Here is an 18,716-nt window from a genome sequence, read left to right on the forward strand (position 1 = left end):
AGAAACGGAGGTAGTATTTTATCAACGCGTTTTAAAAAGACGAACTTATCGACTCAACCAAACAACCCCTTAGAAAATTTGATCAAGGATGGTTTATGTTGTAATCGAGGAAACAATTAATTTACTGATTTACCCTATTTCGCAATTTTCTCACTTCATTCCACCTATAAATACCCAAACGAAACGTTTCGTGCAAATGATCGGCTTTCCCCAAATCCAGACAACATAGTCAACTTCTTCCTCGTCCTTCTCTCTCTCTCCTCGCAAACCCATCACCTTCTTCGTCAATTAGGGTTCCTGAAAATTCTGAAATTCATATGCAAAAATGAAGGAAAGAGATTTGAGCGTCTATGATTTCAACGAAGATGATGAATTGAGGGACACTTGTCATCAATGGTCTAAACTCTCAAACCCTAAATTCGATAATGATGTTGCGATGACTAAGTACCAATTCCTCCAACACGGTAATTTTTCCATTTTTTCTTTCCATTTCAGCTCTTGATGTTTCCTAATTAGTGTTCTTAGTCTTAATTTATGTTTTTGAGTTGATATAATTATAAACTTTTAGCATGCTTGATTTGTTAGATTTTTGTTGCAAGCTCGTTTTTTAATCGGGGAGGAAGAAACTGTAGTTATTGGCATTTGATTATATTGGTGTTGAGAGAGAGTCACTTAAGGTGGTGATGTAGATGGATACGATCTGAGGTCTTGGGGTAGCTTCCACAGGAATTTTGTTAACTGAGCTAGAGTTATTAGCATTGTGTTGAATTTAGTTTATTTTTTTTGAATTAAGTTGTTTTTGGGCCTAATACTGGAAATGATTCAAAAGAATTTGGATTTGAGATATGACTGTTCTAGTTTGGAGAAGTGAGTGTCATGTAAGTGATCAATTGGGGCAGCAAAAGATCGTTCAAAATTGTGTTTTGTTCATACCTTGAATATTCGTGGTTGGAGTTCGAGCATGCAGCACTATGCTCTTTCGGTTGGAGTAGGTGGAGAAGGAATACAAAAAAAGGTTGATCTTTTTTGAAGCGATAGGGGATGTAATATTGACATACTCATATAAAGTTTGTTTGAGCTTCTAGGTGCAATACTCATATATGCTGTAATATTGACATACTCGTTATAGGATTGCTAGAAATATTGGAATTAATTGGGTTGGATGCTTGGTATTATCAAGGGCAACGGTGGGAAAACTGAGGACGTCATTGTTGTATGCTGAGTGATGGAGTAATGGTTATAGAGGAGTGCCTTGTGTGTGTATTTGACAAGAAGATTCCACTGCAAGTTATTCAAGTTTAAAAGCATGATTGTACACTTGTAGGGCCAATCTGCTTCGTAGTTTAGGGTGTTTGGCAAGTGAGATACATTTCCGTAACTTGAAGGTGAAAAATATGATGAAGTGTATAACAAAGAACATAGTAATTGGAGGAAAAGTTAGGATAACCCCTATGGAAACCGAGATGCTAGAAATGAGAAGTTTAGATGCCTTGTGCATTAAAAAGGAGGCATCTTGAGAAGGATTAGAAGGACCCTATTAAGGAATAAGAGAAGAAAAGAGGTAAACAATAGGACTTCAAACGATCTAAAGCTCATCAAAGCATGTGCTCGTAAATCGTAATAGGAAGCTTTTTTGATTTACGATTTATTTGGGAGGGTTCCCTGGTCTTTCTAGTTTCTACCACTCACACCTTTGATTGTTAATCTCGACTTTGCCTAAAAAGATGATGTTTCGTTCCGTAAAAAAGATATTACTGAAGGCATTATTTTTCTAAATATGTTTGGGAACTTCCAAGATTTTATTTTTGTGAAAAAAATTCAAAAAGTTAACAATATATATTTTCATTTTAGAAAGTTTAAGGGACCTCTGAAGTCTGAACTTCTCTTATTATTTGTATTGTCTGTTTTGTTGTTCGTAGTATATGTTTCTGCTTATATTTTTGTATTTCTTTCTGTTTTTCTGTTGAAATAACTAATTTTACAAGGGAAATGCATTTGGTCTCTCTCTCTCTCTCTCTCTCACACACACACACACACACACACATTCTCTTAGCTTTGATATTATGAAAGAAATTACTATTTATTTTTATTTAATGGTGGGAATTTTAAGAGTGGAAAATTTCCGATCTTTAATGTCTTCATTTTTCTGATGTCATCTACTTTATTCTGCCTTGCAATATAATTTGAAAACCTAAGGTTCCACTGAATTCAAGTTTTGAGAAAACAACCCTCAGGTGATAGTGATTGATGTTCTATGTTATAGGTGTCGTTGAGGGAAAAATTAAATGTCTATTTACCCTTCCCATATTCTGATATGTTTGTGTTTGTTAGTTGGTTAGTGGACTTTGTTCAATAGTCTACTTTGGCATCTTTCAAACAAATTTATTTTGGTGGTTTTGGGAGGATGACCAATCTCCAATGACTTTGCTATCCATGTTTTGATACTCAGATTTCCCTAAAGCTTCTCTTGTTGCACCAGATAATGTTGAACGATTTTGATGTTTTAGAAAAGTATTGCATATCTTAAGAATTGATATCCTTGCAGCCTGTTGGTAATTAAGTTTAGCGTGTAATGCAAACAAAATTCAACCAAGTTAGTCTAGTGATTTTTTTTTTGGGCATGGTTTCCGTTCTTACGACTGTTGTGGGATTACGCTAATAAGGTGCTTGAAGATGTTTCAACTTTGAAGTTGGGATTCTTAGAAAGGAAGGCCCAACTTCTAAATGTGTATCTTGTGTCTGTGAGCGCAATTTGCTGCTCAAGCACTTATTTTCGTGTGTCTGTGCATGCATATTTTTTATTTTCCTTTTCTCTTGGCTGGATACACATTTTTTTGTATTTTTATTTATTTATTGAAACACCTGTCACAAGGAGGGTGCTGCCGGGATAAAACTGAAAAGGTCTCTGTTATGATTGGTTGGACTTTCTTGTTGAACAAAGGCTTAAGACGTGTGAAAAGGAAAAACTTCCTTGTAATTTTGTTGACTCAGCCTCTTCTTTTAGTCTGTCTCCTTTGTCAATTGAGTCAATTCTCAACTGCTAATGATGCATTTCTGGTTTCCTTTCTCATCATAATTTTGCGAGTGGAGTCTGTTGACTTGCCAAAATTTGTAGTAAATGTTCAGGCTTGTCCAAGAGGATAATTGATTTATTTGACTGCCCTTCTTTGTCATTAGCTTCTTCCGGGTCAATAGCTCAGGTAAAAGAAATCCGCACTGTGAAACAAATTCATGTTGTTGCAATTGATGATGATGATGATCGTGGTTTTGTCAATGATATTTCGGGTCAACCTCAAAATGAATCAGTTAAAGCTGCTTCTGAACAATCAGAGGTGTTTGGTGCTTTGTCAGACAGAATCTTGCAAAAGCACTGTCAATTCAGTGGAGATAGTGTTAAACCCCAATGTCCGTCTTTGGACATGGAGATAGGAATCTCCTGTCCCGTGGAACTTCCATCTGGAAATGGTCATATCAGTCATTCCGCCCCAGAATCACCATGCAGTGTATGCTGTTTTCCATGTACATTTTCTATATTTTTTTGGCTTGAGCACGAGTTCACTTTCTGGACGAATTCTGCAGAACGATTCAGTTGATGCTGGGACATCAGATGATTGTGACAGTATTCAAGAGAGCGCTCCTTCCACTTCTGGTTCCGAGCAGGAAGAGAATTATGGTATACTTTTTTTGATGACTTCTCGTCCCCATCTGTACTGCTGGAAGCAGAGCTGTAAATTTGGACTTACAAGTAAAACTCATTGCTATTTATTGCAGATTCAATGGATGGACAATCTGATGGTGGTTGGGAAATGGTAATTACTGCACTGTTCTTTATTTCAGGCGTGGCCTTATGTTCATAAACCTTTTATTGTATATATTGGTTATTATTTTTTGTGTTCTCAGAAAGAGTTATCAGCTTCACAATGTACTGACAATTATGTGTATATAGGAGGAGATGGAAACATCTATTCTTACCGATTATGTCTCCTACGGTGATAAGTATCTTCCTGGGTGCCGAATATTGTTTACCAAAACCTCTCTTAAACTAGAGGCCTCAGCCTTGGAAGAGGAGTCTGGGACATCTAGGTCAGAATGGAAACTCGATGAAATTTTTAGTATTGAGTCACAGTGGAGTGGCATTGTGAGTTGTCGATAAACTCTCTTGTCTATTATGAATCTGGTGCTTACTGTGGCTAACCAGATGGTTTTCATATAGTTAAAATGTGATTATTACTTTTCAGGCTCGTATAGCGGAAGTAAAAGTTCGACTTTTCACAAGAGATGCAGCGCAAGAAGAAATTGCACATGGCATGGAAGGTTTGTTTTGAATTTAAAGGCTGTCTGATGACATGTCTGCTTGCTTTTAACCCTTGTCTCTGTCAAATGTTCGCTCTCCCTACAATTTCACCTCTCATTGGGGCAAGCAATGTTTATTATTTGTCGATATGCTGTCCCCCCGAGGACGAAGCCTCTGTGTGTCTTGATACCCCTTTTTCGTAAAAAGGGCTTGGTAAACTAAGTCTCTTCATGGTCGATTGTGACCACCAGATTTATATCTAGGACTTTTGGATCCGAAGTTGGCCACAAACTTGCGTCTTTCCACCAAAACAGCACTTTTAGCGTCTCAGTGAGAAGATGGATTTGCTAATTATTTTTTATATATTTTATGGTGGTTAGTACTTGATAGTTGATATGGTGGCTGAAGATATTTTTTGGCAGATGTACCTATTTTTGTTTGATTTTGACCTATCTGCCGCCTCTGGCGTGAGGATCACAATGCTCCTTTTGAGAAGGGATGTATTTAACAGTGCCCTATACTTGACGTGCCACTGACTACTACCTTTGTCTGTGGACCTGTGGTGAGTGCTCCCGAAAAAGATGTTATGTGTTGGGACAGGTTTTGCGGAAAGGGAGGAACTAGGCAGCATAATTGTTGGGGGCATTCTTATACAAGGTTAAATGTCGCCTTGTATGATTTTTTTGATGCTTTATGCATCCACAACACGTAAGGGATTTGGTCAGTTCAAGGTTCAAGTGAGTGACCTTAGGTCGTGGCCTGTTCGGTGTTTGGGGATGAAGATTGTGGGCGATGGTTATACATTGGGGCAAGAGAATTAGATGCCAGTTGGGGTGTTAAGCTGGTGGCACCAATGGTTGAAGTGGAAGGTTGGTAGCATGAGTAGTTGGGGTTATGGTGAAGAGAAATCTATAGAGCATATTGGGGGTTTTTGGGGTAACTGAAAAGGGGTTTCCTAAACCAAACACCTTTTCAGGGAAATTGTTTTTCATAAGAAAATATAATCCCAATCGCTATAAAGTGAAGTTTAGGAAACCTTTCTCATCAGGATGAAACCTAAACTAGCTAAACTAATAAGAAAATATACGTCCTCGTCGGAGTTCACATCCCGATGGGAAAGGTTCAAACATAAATTTAGGTTTAGGCTTCATCCTGATAAGAAGGGTCACAATAATTTAGATAGTATTTATGGATTTTGCAAGTGATTGCTAACCAATCTTGTTGTATTCTATGCAGGCATTGAAGTATTGGAATTTTTGGCTTATGATCCTCATTGGATTGAGAGACGTGAGCGGATCATGACATTTAATACGAGGTACCAGGCTCTCTGGAGCATTGGGCTGAAGTGAGTTTTTCATTTGTGTTGTGGGAATTATGCTGTCTTGTTGCTTTCCTTAAAAGTGTTGGATAAAATCATAAAATCGTAGAACAGGGGAAGGTTCATAGCACCCTATTGATTATTTTAATCACGTATTATTTCTATGAGGAGATATCTTTTATGGTTGTTGGTTTGTGATCCTTGTAGAAGAGTGTTTAATTTTTAATTTTAGAGTTTATGGGAACCTTAGAGAGTTAGAGCTGAAGCTGATCACAGGTTGTGTTGCACCGCAAAAAAGTGGCCCAGTGTATTGGGCTGGTCCGAGATTTTGGGTTGAAGCGTGCTCAAGCCCAACAACACTGGTGCAGCCCGAATGGTTTTGGTCCAAATTGAGCTTGGCTGGGCAGGGCGGAGCCCTTTTGGTTCTGCTTTAAAGTAGGTTGACTGCAATAATATGACAGGAGATATAGGGGCAAAGTTTTGTTGCCTTGACTAAAAAATCTGTGGAAGTTGAAATTCTTTTTATACAGGGCATTTGAAGATTGAGAAAGTCATATCTACTCATACTAGTCATGGAGTTAGGTCCTTAGTATGACTGTCTAATTATTACATCCTACAAGTTATACTACGTATTTAAATGTTATCATGCTATGTGATTTATTTTATACTTCACTGCTGATAAGCTGATGCTATTAATAGCTTTTTCCCATGTTATATGCCCCTTGATACCCAAATTGTTTGTATGTAGTGGCAAACTTTGTGAAGGAGGTCCCTATCCTTTAGAGAATTGCGAGTCTTCTTCAGATCCTTACCTTCCACAGTAAGTGAAATTTTTGAAGAACTCTAGTTGTGTACTTTATCCTTTACTCGAGGCACTTGATAAAGTTAATTATTTTCCCTGTATGTAAATTTGTCGCAGTTTTGATGAGCCGTTTGAAGAAGTGGTCTACCCCAAAGGTGCCGCAGACGCGGTTGTAATCAGTAAAAGGGATGTGGATCTATTGGAGCCTGATACTTTCCTTAATGATACAATCATTGATTTCTATATCAAGTAAGTATGCTGCATAGATATTTCATTTGGTTTTTATGTTAGTGTTGGGTAATGTGTTTCTGGTTTCTTTTGTTCTCTCAAAACAATAAATCGATTTTTCTGTTATGATATTTAACCAAATTCCACTTCCAACTGAGAAGTCTATTCTCATAACCTCTCCTAATATAAACAATTTAAATAAACCACAAATAGGTCCCTTTATCCGTTAATCGTATTCACAATGGCGCCCATTTCCATTAACTATCCAATTAAACATTAAATATTAAAATTCTCAACTCTAGACCCCCTAATTTGAACTATTTTAACTTGATCAAAATACTTTTCTTCATAAAACACCCAGCCCACTCCTATTCTCAATCTCCGACACCCCTCATCAAGAAAGAAAACCCTTTGCGTCAAGATTCTTTTGTTTGAGGATAACTTCTTCCTTGTTTGGTATGGTTTTCATGGAAAAAATAGAAGGGCTGTACTTAAAATCTAATTGAGCTTTGAATCCTCACCCGATTGAATTATCCTTCAAGTAGTAGTTACCTTTCAAATGAATGGATTAGATTGAGCTTGAACATGACTTGAAGTATCATTGATTTGGGGAAATATTACAGATGCAGAATATTACCATCATATATCATGGGTACTGGAGGTGAAAGGAGGGTATGGCCCAAAAGGAGGATGGGTTGTTGGTGGGATGTTCTATTTAGTCAAATAAAGTAAGGGACGTTTGGTAAGGGCTATTCAAAAGAGTAAGAGAAAGAATTAGCATGGTTGACTCCCTTTGTTGTTTGTTATGTCGTTTTAATCATCCCTTTACACCCTCTCCCTAGTCCTTACCCCCAAGCTCCTCTACTCTTATCCCCCCCCCCCCCGTGGTATTTCCGTTCTCTTTTTCTAAGCAACTAATACACCACCATACACCGACTGCCCAACTGGCGGCCCTCACGCCATGCCGCCCCCACCAGCACCGTAACTAACCAAATCACCACAACCCCTCCGCCACGGCATCCATCCAGTGGGGTAGGGTTGCAATTTTGAGGAGTTGCATTTGGCTGTGGTGTCTTTTGTGCTAGTGTGGTTGTGGAGGTGGAGGTGGGATTGAGAGGGGAGGTGTTGGTAGTTCAATAGACCCCTTATTTAGGGATGTCTTCTTTTTTTGGTATCCTTTCTTTTGATTAAGTTAGCTTGTTTGTTTGAGTTGTCATTATTTAGGGAGTAAATGATGTTGTTTTATAGATGGATTTTCCTTATCTTTGGTTTTGTTGATATTTGCTGCTTTTGGCTCTTTGCATATCTTGTTTAGATTGGTATTGGTTACTTTTTTAGCATAGTTGTTTGCCCCGTTAAAAGGGTTTCAGGGTGGTCATAGCTTAGGAGTTTGCTTGCTATGGCAGTATTAGAGATTCTTTGAACTCATTTTTTTGTAGCTTTATCTCCTTTTCTTATTGTATGCTTGATGTAATCCTATTCAAGAAGATTATTAGGTTATAGTGTTTTTAGAGATCAACCTGTTTAAAATATTTTAAAAATTTGAATGGAAATTTAGCAGCTGCTATATGATCTGTTCAAAAATTCATCCCTTTTACTGCTGTTATGGCTGGTAACGCTTTAATAAATGGTAGCAGGGACATCTAGATTTTTCTGATGTATTCAAGAAGATTATTAGGTTGGCCGTTGGAGCTTTTTTTTGAGATCAACCTGTTTGAAAATCAAAATGGAAAATTTGCAGCAGCTTTATGATTTGAATTAGAGCAGTTCAAAATTAATTCCTTAGAACCACTGGTGTTTTTAGCTAAATTTTCATGTCTGGTAATAACGGTAGCCGGGACATCTAGATTTTCTGATGTATTATCAAACTCCTCATTGAAGGATAATTAGGCTTCATATGGTTGATGTATTTGTTCACAATCTTTTCTTCTTGAACAGGTACTTAGAGAATGAAATTTCTTCCTCTGAAAGAGCAAGATTTCATTTTTTTAATTGCTTCTTTTTCCGCAAACTGGCTGATCCAGACAAAAACCCATCGGGGGTTTTTGACGGCAAGGCTGGTTATCAACGTGTTCGGAAATGGACAAGGAAAGTGAACTTATTTGAGAAGGATTACATATTTATTCCAGTTAATTATAAGTAAGATATCAGTTTTTTATATTTTGATCTCACTTAACGGTTGCATCATTATGTGTATGGACACTCACTTTCCTTTTTTCATTTATGTTTTGGGGGTGTACTATCAGTCTTCACTGGAGTTTGATTGTCATATGCCATCCTGGTGAAGTTGCTAACATAAATGGTAGGTGCCGTTTTGACCCTCTTTAATACTTTAGGGGTTGTTATGGTTTTTTGTTTTCAGTTTCCACAAACTAAAAACAGGAATATACTCCGTCAAACCAATAAAACATAGTTTCCAATTTTCTGTTGTCACTTTCAGTTTAAAAAATTAACATTTCTAACATGATTTATTTAAATTCAGTATACATGGTATACCTTATTTCAAAATCTTTAAACCAAACGCTGATACATGCGTTGACATCGAAAGGGTCCTTATGTTTGTAAGTAATTAATGTGGACTATCTGTTTCCAGACGAGAATGTTGGTGAATCTGTGAAGGTTCCATGTATATTGCATATGGATTCTATCAGAGGAAGCCATGCAGGGTTAAAGGATCTTGTTCAGAGGTATTCCCCTTCTATTAGGATCAACATTCTTTTGAATTAGTCCACTGGGTGTTTTTGAGCAGGACTTATTAGGGCATGTAATTGTCTATTTCTGAACTCTTAAATTTGCATTTTTTTTGCCTTGCTTTTAGCTTTGCATCAAAGTTCTGACCAGCTCTTGTGGTCAAAAGCAGCACTTTTTAGTCATTTGTATATGTTTGTCCTTGTATTCCACTAATGAAGCAATTTCGCATTCCCTACTGCTGCATGTATCTTCTTATTTCAAGGTCGAGTTTTTTCATATTAATTTTCTGGTGAAACTTGAAATTGATTCCTCTTGATTTCTTTCTTGACTTTTTTTTTTGAGTTGGCTAGCTTTACCAATTACTCCGTCCCCAAAAGATAGCCCCAATTTCCTTTTCGGTCCGCCCCTTTGAGTTCGCCCCATACCATTTGTAACATGTGGTCCTCGCATATCTCCTCTCACATCCTATTATTTAAATTAGCAAAAAGACAAAATTACCAACCACTTGCTTTTCTTTTGCCTTCTATCTTAATAAACTGAAAAATGTAGTATGGGGCTATCTTTTAGGGACGGAAGAAGTATTCAGTTAGGTTATTATTATTCTATCTCAAACCTGGATTTACGCCTGTTCAGTATTAAATGGGAACATGGGGATAGCTGAATTATGGTGCCGCCAAGGCAAGTGCTTGCATTTTTCTCCTCTTAAGTTAATTGAGTTGAAATGTTGTACTGCCGTGTAGTTTTGTCATCCTTTCCCTCTCCCTACTTGCAATGGTGACTGTGCTTTTTGTTAACAAAATGGTGGCAGTATGTTTTGTAGAACCTGTGACCTGGTTGGAAGAGCTGTTAACTGCTTCTTTACTGCATAGTTAAGGTTAAGGTTTCCATTGGTACCATGATGTTTAATTGGGTTTTCAAACATGTCTGTTGAAATGGCAGTTACCTTTCTGAAGAGTGGAAAGAGAAGCAAAAGGAGACATCTGAGGATATTATTTCAAAAATTTTAAATCTGCGATTTCTTTCACTTGAGGTATATTTCTGGTGCTGTCCCTCTTGTTTTCCTTTCCTTGGTGACATGGTCAATAACTCAATACTGACTGTATAATTGCCCACGTACTTTTAGGCTGGATATCCAGTTGACTTCTTCAGTTTCTGGTCACGGGTAGATTATTTGCGTGTTTAACTCTCCTCTCTCACGTTTACTGTGACTAAATAACAATGACCTGTAGATGGTTTGAAAATAATCTTATCGTTGGGGTCCGTCACATCTACATTCGTGTACATTTACTTGTAATATAGGCTTGTAAACTGTAGTCCGTGATATTTCATAAACGTAATTATGATTCTCCGTTAATTTAGAAAACTATTGACAAAGTTAGGCTAGATAATGTCAAACACTCATACTCCTCCGATTCTAAATGTTGTTTCTACTTAGCTTTTTGCACAATTTTCAATGCATATCTGAATCATCAATATATGTAGTTACTTATTATAAAGAATCATAAAAGGTTGATATTTTTTAACTACAAATCGAGACGAATCTAACAAGATCTTACATGAATATGTTTGAGTTATATCTTTATGAATAGAGAATTAGATTCCATTTGCATTAGAATCTTTAAAAGTTCCAAGTGGAGACAACATATAGAAACGGATGGAGTATAAAACCTGACATGGTGGATTCATCGAGGCAATTTTTTTTATCTTGTCAACACAACTAGACTGTCAGAGTGTCAGCTACGATTTGGTTTTAGTTGATAGTTGGATTGCAACTTCATCTATCTAGGTATGCTCTGCTATTTATGTAAGTTATGCTTGGCACTGGCAGTTAGTTGTCACTTGTCAGAACAATGGGTTTCACATGGTTCTTTTCGACTTGCGTCTAAATTATATAATTCTTAGAATTGTGTATTGCAACATATTGTCCTTCTTGATAGTTTTTTGATGGAAGTCTTCCCAAGTGACCATGATACAATGGATATATGTCTCTTTCAGGGAGCTGGCTATTCATTAATCATTATCTTATACTCCGTAGGTGCATCATGTAAGAATGCGTGAAATGTTACAGTGGTGTTATGGTTTTGCATTGAAGTGTCTCCGTAATTCATTGAATAATTTGTCCCTTTCAAAAAGCTATTAGTATTATGATAATTTAATATTATAAGAGTTTAATTTCAAAAAAAGTTAATTTCTTTATTTATGCACGTCTCCTTCCTCCCATATCCACTCTTTGCCATTCTTTTCTCATGTAGGCTGTGTATCACTAGTTTATTCTTTTCTTAACTATAAGTTTCCTTTCTGTGGCAGCTTCCACAGCAGGAGAACTGTTCAGATTGTGGCCTCTTCCTGCTTCATTATGCAGAACTCTTTATAGCTGAAGTCCCTAAAAATTTCAGTCCTTTCCAGATCAATAAGTTTGAGAATTTTGTGAGTTCTCTGTTTATCCAAAAAAAAGTTCCTTTCATTTCTGTATATAGATTCAGTAGATGCAGTTTTATATTTATATATTAGAGTAGCTCACACTTGCTATCTTATGGGTTTATATTGAGATCAGATAGTGTTACTAGATTGTTCTCATGGTAATTTACGGTATATCAAAACTATTGATTAATAATACGTTTTTTGCCTGATCTGATTTAAATTTCAAATCATTTACTTAATATAGTAGTTCAAAGGTAAAATAACAAAATATGAGGGGTTTATTGATTGGTTCCTAATTAGTGTTGTTTGATCCAATGTATATAAAGGCTCAAGGTGCACCAAGACGATTTGGAGTTCCCATCGCCTTAGGCGCCGCCTCATTGAAGTGAGGCACCCTAATAAAAAGTGAAAAAAATGTGAAGAAATGGTGTGTGCCTCAGGAGGTGCGCCTTTTTGCGCCTCATCAAAATCGCCTCGCCCAGACAATAAAGGGCGATGGCTCCAAACGCCTTAGAGCCTAGGCGCGCCTTTTTCACGCCTTTTTATACACTGGTTTGATCATCGGAATGACTTTGCTATTAATTATGATGATCATTACCTATTCTCTCGTTAGAACAATAGAATTGATGGATAGCATGTTTAACCTTTTGCAGCTAAAGCCAGATTGGTTTATGCCTGCCGAAGCATCTCTTAAGCGTGTTCATATCCAGAGATTGATCTATGGACTCCTTGAAGTTGCTCCACCAGAAAATGCTTCAACTTGCAACCATAACTCCGAACCTTCGGCATTTCCAGAAATCAAGGAGAATGACAGTGGCTTAGAGTTTATTTCAGAGATGAGCCCTGGTAAATCTTTGAATTCTTTGCATTCCCAATCTGTCCAAGGGATGGAAATGGGTCTACTGGATAATATATCAGGCATTGCCGACGTGGGTATGAGAGAGCTGTTTGAACAGCGTCAGCATTATGATCACGGAGCTTCATTTAGGCGGCCAGGATGTACAATGTCGCCAATCAGGGTGAGTACTTGTGGGCTCAGCAAGTAATTTTGGTCATATATGTTAAAAGATGTCTTTCCAGAGAAAAGAGGTGCAGTAATCATGCATCTCAAGTTCTCAACTGGCTAAGTGCCTCTTACCTCAATGCCAGTTTCCCCAACCATAAAATTGATTGAACTTTTGTTACGCTCCTGTCTGGAGTAACCTGACAAGTGACAAGAACTATTCTGTAGATTTCTAATAGGGACCATACCTAAAGATGGTCGTGGGCTAATGGGCTGGGCCCATTTTGCATCATGCCGGGCTGGAAAGTTCAGAATAGGGCCCAGGTCCACGGGCCGTCATGCCTAATTTTACTAAATTTAGCGTGCTCTGTCATGCCGTGTCTTGTCGTGCTTTTTCCAAAAAAAAGTCAGCCCAGGTACGGCCCATGACTTCGTGCTCGTGCCAAGCCGTGCTTTTTTGTGTCGGGCCTCGGCCTGGCCCACATCAATCTTTAACCATACCCTGTCCACCTGATACTGTTTCACTTCTTGCAATTCCTATTTTGATGCGTAAACCAACCTTACTATACTTGTTGCAATTTCTCCACATAGCAATATGCCTTCCTTCTAGTTCTTGTGGAGAGTATAGAGGGCTTGACTCCTAAAGGTTGAATTATGTTGTCTGGAGTTGATTTGTGTGCTCTTCAACAGGAGGAAGTAGAAGAAGTTGATCATCTTGACCCCCCCACCTCGGCCCAAACTGAACTTTTACAAAGACATGAAATGACATCTGAAGCTTGTGACATTGGTTACACACCCACAGATTTCAGCAACGGATTCGAATGGAACTCAAAAATTTCAGATCACGAGGAAAACTCATCACCACCTTCAAATTGTTTGTCTGATGATTCTGAAGAAATGATGATCATTGAATTTGGGAACGGACTCCAAGGTGCTGCTTCTTCTGGTCAAGATCAAAATTTGGATCAACCGAAAGATGATAATATAGATAGTTTGACAGAAAGCTATGCTTCTGCTTCTAGTGATATGATGCTGACCCCAGCTGAGGATTCTCAAGAGTTGGCTCAAATTTATGGTAATAATGATTTGGATGTGTTTACTCCTAATCAAGAACAGGCTAAGGAACCACCACACATTGATTTGGAGGAATTACAGACTCCTAATCAAACAGAGGCTAAGGAAACATCACTCATTGATCTGGAGAAATCACATACTCCTAATCAAACAGAGGCTAAGGAACCATCACACATTGATCTGGATACTCCTATTCAAGAACAGGCTAAGGAATCATCACATGATTTTCTGGAATTACATGCTCCTAATCAAGAACAGGCTAAGGAATCATCACATGGTTTTCTGGAATTACATGCTCCTAATCAAGAACAGGCTAAGGAATCATCACATGATTTTCTGGAATTACATACTCCTAATCAAGAACAGGCTAAGGAATCATCACATGGTTTTCTGGAATTACATACTCCTAACCCAGAAGAGGCTAAGGAACCATCAAACAATGATCTTGAAAAATCACATATTCTGAATCAGGTACAAACTAAGAAGCCATCTTCTTATCCAGAATTTGAGATAATTGAAGATGATGAAGATACTATAGCCGTTAACGAGGTGGTTGAGGATTCAGGCTCAGACCCGGATGAGGTGCACGCGGCAAAGAGAATCCGGCTTACACCGTTGGGTGGTGATGGTGAACGAGAGATTGTTCGAAGCATATCTAAGGAACTTGAGGTGTAAGTGGGGCCCTCGTTTTAAAATGTAAATCTTATTGTTTATCTTTTTCTATGTAGGTTGTTTTGGTTTGCCATGGGGGTGTGAATAGCTTTCAGTGTTGTAAGTAACATGGTGAATTCGCGATGCTAATAGTGTTTCGCGTAGTTGGTTGGTTGGCTCTTCCATAATTTTGGATCCAAGAAAAATCGATATCTTAGTAAGAAGAATCAGGATTATTAGTATTATTCAGTTCATGAATATAAGTAATAGGCTGTAGTTTGTTTTACGTAGTAACTGTTAAAATTGTGCTTTCAGATTGCTGGACACAATTGTTGCCTTTTACCGTAATTCCAGTAATAATGAGATTCTTAGGTTGCGTTTGGAAAAACTGTAGTTGTTTGTTATTTGGGAAATATAAGTTACTACTCACTAGTCACTACTGCTTGTTTTAGGTGGCAATGGATGCTAGTAATGGTAAAAAGTTTGTGGCAGAGAGGCCCATTTCAGAGATGTATTTAGCAAATACATCTCTTCCCACAAAATGACGAAATAGGAATAAGACAAGCATAAAATATACTTCCTCCGTCTTTTAATACTCGCAACGTTTGTTAGTTTCACACATGCCAATGCACAACTTTGATAATTTATATCTTAAATTCTCTTTACGCAAAAATTATAAAAAGTTGATATTTTGAAAATATACATTGAGACGAATCTAACAAGATCCCACATGACTATGTTTTATCTTATATAAAAAGCACTAGGAATAGTCAAAGTAGATTATATGAATAGTGGCAAAAGTCCAAACGTTGCGAGTATTAAAAGACGGAGGAAGTATGTAATTTTAAAAAAAACAGATGCTATTTTTCAAAAACTGATGTATTTTTCAAAAACTGATGCATTTTAAAAAAAAAAAAATTTGTCTTTTATTATTTGTCTTTAGCCTATTATGTCGTTTTGTTGGCTAATATGTTTTATAAAAACATATCTGATATGAGAAAATACTTTCTCTAAATTGAGTAAACATGGACGGAGTATATAGATACACACTGTGATAAAATAGTTACCTACTTCTTAATCAAATAATTATAGTTTCTAACCATATTGTATTTTTTAATTATTGACGTCAACGATCGTATGCGTATGACTGTCTCGTAGAAAACCTATTCATTTTTTAATAACGAAGACTGGCCATAGTTGGGAATGGAATAGTCAATAATTCCTTAAAAAAAACTACTTTACCAATATCTTTTGCAAATTTGATTACCTACTCAACGTTTAGGTCATTGAACGCCAATATTAATGCATGTAAAATGGAAGTGGAACTAACTTAACGCAGCATTTACAGCAAATAATGGTGCTTTGCCGTATTATTTACTCTTATGTTTGGCCTCCTGCCACCATTCTTATGGGGTCAATATGCGCCTTTTCTATAGTCTAATGTTTATATTTCTTTTGTTAATACGCTATTATTGGCTAATTAACAAGGATTCACTTGTCATTAGCACTGTTAATGATGTTATATTGTCATTAGCTAGCTCGCCAGGTTAATCTGTTGGTCTTTTCAGAATCAAGTTTTAAAGGAAATGATTAAATTGGTGTAACAAATACGAGTGCTCTGCAACAAAACAAAACAAAAAAATACCAAAAAAGTTGTCCATTTTATCCTTTTTCGAAACCCCAAGACAAACTCCTCTTAGATATTTTTGAACTTATTTGACAAACTCACTCTACTTATTAATTAGATCGACAAATCAAGCTAAAGTGAGTTACACTAAAAGTCCATTACTATATAAGAGAATGCCTAAATTCAATTATTTTTTGGGTGCAAAATTCAAAATTCATTTTGCTACATATAGAATTATAGAAAGAGTTTTAATTTTCAAGCTTTCACCAAAAGAACAAAAGGGCTAAACTAGCTTGATGCATACTTGAATACTTACCATGTGCCAAACAACTCAATGTCATGGGGGAGGGAGCTAAAAGTCTAACTTAAGGTACAAAAATGCCAAAGCTTTTCCTTGTGTTAAGTGTCATGTCTCCTCAAATCCTTCTACAATAGAAAATTTTATATGTACATCCAAATAGTTAAATTCAAAGGAAAGGGGTATTCTTTTACTTATTTGAAAAAAAATACTTATTTCTAAACCTTCAAATAGTAAAAAATAAAATAAATAAATAAATAATCAAATGGAGCTCGATGCATAATTAAAGTATTGTCTATAGGCCAAGAATAATCTAGAAGTAAGAGGTACAAAATGATTGGGCATGAAAGTATTGGGTTTCTATGATTATATTTGTAACGGATATAATGAGTAGAGGATAACCTTAGATAAATTAGGATACAGTTTTTAAAGAAGATTGTCCTAATTTCGATGTATTTTTCTTTTCAATTTTAAAAAAATAAAATAGAATTGAATGAGCGGAGGAGAGAAATTCATAGATACGATTGAGTTGACATATTGGTTTGTATTATACTCAATTTAACCACTCTTCTTTGATTAAATTGGCTCCACGTGAAAGATCAAAGGTCGTGCAAATCGATTATCTAAAATCATTTGATTAGAGTAGATTATGTTAGAATATGCTTTAAATCGGTCAATTCAGCCCTTACTGCATTGTCCCAGCATGAAACTTCTCTCCCATCTGCATGTGCACGTAGCTAACACATTGTTTGTGAACCATTTAAATCTCTGTGTTTTTATTTACGTTTTTATAATCTTTCTTGCTTCGTTTATAACAAATTGATTGATCCATGCAACGAATTCTCCTATCGAAAGGAACTAAGCATAGGCTAGAAAGACGTATAAGCAAATCTTTCTATAATGGTGAATCATTTTTCATGACTTTTATTTCTATACTTAATGACGGGGGTTAATATTTCATTATTGTTGTCATCGTTATTAATGCAATTTCGCCCCACAACTCCACAAGGCCGGAAATCCAAACAAATCATTTAATGTCATGACTAAAAAAAAAAAAGGTTGATGACAAAGGTTGGAAGTTGAGACAACATTTAGCTGTCGTAAATTTACGTGTCAGCGTTTAATTGGTACATATAGGCGCCACGTAGGTTATGCGTCATCGGAATATTTTTATTATATAACAATGCAATATTTTACTACGAAAATATGTAAATAAGATAGTCGATATAAAGAAGGAATCAAATTAGAATATTAAGATTTTCCTACATTTTTTTGAAACATGCATAATAGGTTATATAAGTTAAATATTATAGTTTGTAATTTAATTCATGACACGTAAGCATGTTATGCCATCATTGTAACACGGCTTAAAGGTCGCATGTACTTTATGACCTTTATCATTTTCGTAAAAAAAATATACTACCTATATGTTTGGAAATTTGCTTGAATTGCGAGAGTACATGCAGATTATTGATCAACTAGTCTCTTTGAATTACGGGTTGTACATACTCCAAATAGAAAATTAATTAAGAAACCCAAAAGTAAACAAATCAAGATCCTTTCTTTGTCGAGAACTCATAGTTTTGAACACTACAAATAACAATAGTACGGAGTATCCAAATTCTAACACGTATTGTACGGAAAAGGCTACATGTACACCCAGTTTACAAGATTCTTTTGTACACCACTATTAATTTATTGACACATAATCAAACCCACTAAAAAATGAGAATAAAAGACAATAAATATGTTATTTCAACCGATAGAAAAGCATGATGTACAAAATACCTTGTACACTAGTTGTATACTCCCTCCGTATTTATTTAAGAGATACACTTGTCTTTTCCGGCCGTATTTATTTAAAAGATACACTTGCCATTTTTAGTAATTTATCAACCCCACCATCTAATTAAATAATATATCTAATTTACCCACCCCACCTCCCACCCCCAAAATGACATGGTTCCCACTTGTTTACTTATTAAAATATCTAACCAACCCCACTTGCTTTATTATTTTAATTCATTTAATTCTTCTTCTTAATACACGTGTCCGACCAAGTGTATCTCTTAAATAAATACGGGGGAGTATGTAGTAGGATCCATATGGTACTGCTTGGTGTTGATGAATATTATGAACAATGGAGTCAACACTTTTTAGACCTGAATGAGAACCCAAAATTCCTCACAAACAACAATCTCATGACCAACAAATGGATGATAACCTAAACTCGAATCACATTGGCGCCTGCTCGATCAACTTCTCCAAATGTAATTCATGAAATGTTCATAATTCACATGAAAAGTATT

The 18,716-nt window shown here is 36.4% G+C and overlaps 1 protein-coding gene across 2 annotated transcripts; it reads left to right on the forward strand.

The window, feature by feature from the left end:
* The first annotated feature begins 191 nt into the window (after positions 1-191).
* LOC110798960 (probable ubiquitin-like-specific protease 2B) lies at positions 192-14,824 on the forward strand. 2 transcript variants are annotated; one of them, XM_022004184.2, is made up of 16 exons: positions 192-464; positions 3,178-3,503; positions 3,580-3,673; positions 3,772-3,809; positions 3,947-4,138; positions 4,239-4,314; positions 5,531-5,639; positions 6,361-6,432; positions 6,532-6,663; positions 8,581-8,781; positions 8,889-8,944; positions 9,236-9,329; positions 10,273-10,363; positions 11,641-11,760; positions 12,408-12,773; positions 13,448-14,824. In XM_022004184.2, the coding sequence occupies exons 1-16, from the start codon at positions 326-328 to the stop codon at positions 14,504-14,506; spliced, it is 3,165 nt and encodes a 1,054-aa protein (XP_021859876.1). In that variant the 5' UTR covers positions 192-325; the 3' UTR covers positions 14,507-14,824. The 2 variants fall into 2 exon arrangements, with proteins under 2 accessions (XP_021859876.1, XP_021859933.1); XM_022004241.2 differs by having other exon boundaries at positions 5,531-5,609.
* Positions 14,825-18,716: the final 3,892 nt, after the last annotated feature.

This window comes from Spinacia oleracea, chromosome 2 (assembly GCF_020520425.1).
Source record: "Spinacia oleracea cultivar Varoflay chromosome 2, BTI_SOV_V1, whole genome shotgun sequence".
NCBI lineage: Eukaryota > Viridiplantae > Streptophyta > Magnoliopsida > Caryophyllales > Amaranthaceae > Spinacia > Spinacia oleracea.

What these genes read in the sequence shown, in the direction of transcription:
- LOC110798960 (XM_022004184.2), top strand. Translation starts at nt 326, where the DNA reads ATGAAGGAAAGAGATTTGAGCGTCTATGATTTCAACGAAGATGATGAA. An exon ending in CGAGCAGGAAGAGAATTATG is followed by an intron (nt 3,674 to 3,771) that starts GTATACTTTTTT and finishes TATTTATTGCAG; the next exon opens with ATTCAATGGATGGACAATCT. An exon ending in TTTATTCCAGTTAATTATAA is followed by an intron (nt 8,782 to 8,888) that starts GTAAGATATCAG and finishes GTGTACTATCAG; the next exon opens with TCTTCACTGGAGTTTGATTG.